At 46.2% G+C, this 2,721-nt stretch overlaps 1 protein-coding gene across 2 annotated transcripts in view; it reads right to left on the bottom strand.

The window, feature by feature from the left end:
* Positions 1-260: 260 nt before the first annotated feature.
* The window catches only part of LOC116847157, a 12,140-nt gene continuing 9,679 nt past the window's right edge, over positions 261-2,721 (bottom strand). For both annotated transcript variants that reach the window (XM_032821860.1, XM_032821861.1), the window contains exons 3-4: positions 1,656-2,487; positions 261-1,580 (exon numbers count right to left, since the gene is read on the bottom strand). In XM_032821860.1, coding sequence (XP_032677751.1) covers positions 313-1,580; positions 1,656-2,487 — 2,100 coding nt within the window. In that variant the 3' untranslated portion in view covers positions 261-312. The remainder of the gene's footprint in view (positions 1,581-1,655; positions 2,488-2,721) is intronic.

The raw sequence follows: 2,721 nt of genomic DNA, 5'->3' as shown, positions 1-2,721 counted from the left end.
TATATATATATATATATATATACATATATATATATATATATATATATATATATATATATAATTTTCTAATTTAAATTTCAATAGAACATACAATTGTGAATTTTATCCTTAAAACTCCTCTCTCTTTGATATTTTATCGAAATATCCAACGCCAATAAGAAATGATAACAAAAGCATCATGAAAAAAAAGTAGTTATTTTATTTACTCATTAATCGTAATTTATTCATAATTATTTAATATTCATAATTATTTGATATTTATCACACATAGTTTAGCTAGTCGAGGTACAAAGGAAAAATTCACTGAGCTCACTAAGGACGTGACTGTTTGCACTTGGGTTGGCAAACGGTTCTCGCGTCCGAGAAGAAGTGCAGACTCAGCACGTTCACCGCGTTCAGAGTGTACACGTTCGGCCTTCTTAAACTGCAATTGGACACGAAAATCTCGGCCATCCTCGCGATACTATCGCACTTCATCACACAGGCTGCGCCATTGAGAGCCGCAGGTTCGCCACGGTCGCTTCTCGAGCTTGGATCGAACATGTAGAATTTGCCATAGTGCTGCATCACGGCCACCGCTATGTTGATCGTGTGTAGTATTCCAGCGCAGTTGGTGCGAAAGAACATGCTCAGTGCCTCGGACAGATCGCAGACGTGGAGTATGCCCGCCGCTGTATGATTGTGGACATGCACAGTGACACGAAAATCGCCCACGACGAACACGGTGAGTAACTCGCTGGGTGAGAGGTTCCTGGCATCTGGACGCGCTACCCGAACACTGTCAAAGTGCAGCAAATCGCCGTACTTGAGTACGGCGTCGATCAGCTCGGCCGTCCACGTGGATGGCACGTGTAGCAACCCCACAACCACTGCGACCGCCGCGATTGCTGTACTCTGCAGACCTCGGTTCTTCGCGCTGTAGACGTGATGATTCATATGCAAAGTACCGCGCAAAACGCTGAGTTCTTCGTCCACAATGACGTACTTGCTGAGCGGTTCCACGTTCAGTGTAGGTGTCTTCTTCACGGAGAGGATCGGCACGATGGGTGGCGCGATACGATCGGAACAAGGTCGGAAGCCGGCTGGGCACGGCAACGGTTCGATCATGGTGGTCTTTACGATCACCCGACAGATCTCAAAAGGTCCGTACTTCTCTTGCTGGCTGATGTTAGCGAAGATAACGTCGTATAAAGGTTCCATGCAGGCGAACCACATTACGCATGAGGAGCCGTCGGCGTCCGGCAGACCCTGATCGCTTCGTGCTCGTGGATCGTACATGAAGTAGACACCTAGATCTTTCCAAATGGCGGTCATTCCGCGATCGGTCACCAGAATGCCGGCATGGTTGTTCTGAAAGAATTTCCGCAGACCTTCCTCGAGTAAGATCATTGGGGGAGGTGGCTCTCGTTCTCGTTTCACTCCCTTCTTATCCTTGGCGTCCTTTTGTCCCTTCTTTTGTTCTATCTTCTTCTCTCTCACCTTCTTTTCCCCTAATTTCTTCTCCTCGAGAACTACAGGCGCGATCGCTACCTGACCGGTTACAGTGTTGGACTCGACGTCAGCGGTCAGAACGTTGACACCTTGTGGCGAATATTCGGTACACAAATTAATCCGTTTAGGTAAAAAATGATGTAATGGAAAAAAGAGAGACCTACCTATGTAGAATATTCTAATGATATCATTCGGCTTCAATCTCGATTTAGTAAGTTTGACCTTCTTCGTTTCCAGATGAACGCCACTTCCGATCGCTAGAATCTCATCCATAGTCTTCTTCGTCCACGTGACGGGGCTTTTGATGACCGACATGCCGAGCGCCACGACACAATTCGCTGCTGTTTGTCGATTGCGTAATGTTTCAGGGAAAATGTCTCTACCTTGATGATAAGTGCCACGCAGAATCGCCCGAGCTTCACCCTGCAATCTTCTGTAGGCATTCAAGGGTGGCAAGTTCGTCGGTCGAATACCCGGGCTGGGATCGAATTTCCACGGCGGCAACTTATTCCAATCCAACACGTCGATCGCGGTGATCTGATAATCGTCTTTCTCTCCAAAATGACGCAGCACGTATTCCACGAGGAGACTTGCATTCCTGAACCTGAATAGTTGCGGTGCCGTCGACGTAGTCTCTTCCACGGTGGTGGACCAATCAGGCACCAAGGCGTAATACGCGTCGTCGACCTTCCATATGGCTATATTTCGTTCTCCCCGTACAGTCAATGCACCAGCGTCGTACTTCTCAAAGAAGTTGTCGATTCCGCTTTGTAGATCTTGAACCTTGGGCGATCTGCTGGTAAGATTACCCGCTTGTACGCAATCTTTAATTGTCAAAGCAATACGCCGTGTTGACAAGAAGAACTCGCTGATGATCTCGTTCACTAGAGGCACTGAACCCACGCCCAGTCTCTCGACACACTTGGAGTGGAGCTTGTCGCCCGTGACTATGACCTCGTCGAGAATGCTCGACGTCCAGTATTTTGGCTGGTACACCTGAAATCATGTTCAACGTTGTCGTCACCGGTACGATTCAGTTTCATAAATATTTTGATGGACTTTAGTAGAAACGAATTCGCGAAAGGAAATGGCAAATAAGAACTTTACTGCAATTATAATTGCAATTATAATTGCAATTATAATTGCAGTAAAGTTCTTATTTGCCATTTCTTTTCGCGAATTCGTTTCCACTAAAGTCCATCAAAATATTTATGAAACTGAATCGTACCG

The sequence above is a fragment of the Odontomachus brunneus genome, unplaced genomic scaffold (assembly GCF_010583005.1).
Source record: "Odontomachus brunneus isolate Ranch 3 - 2012 unplaced genomic scaffold, Obru_v1 Obru_scaffold_074, whole genome shotgun sequence".
Taxonomy (NCBI): Eukaryota; Metazoa; Arthropoda; class Insecta; order Hymenoptera; family Formicidae; genus Odontomachus; species Odontomachus brunneus.
The sequence above is the reverse complement of the archived record's forward strand: the minus strand, read 5'-3'. Positions and strand labels throughout refer to the sequence as shown.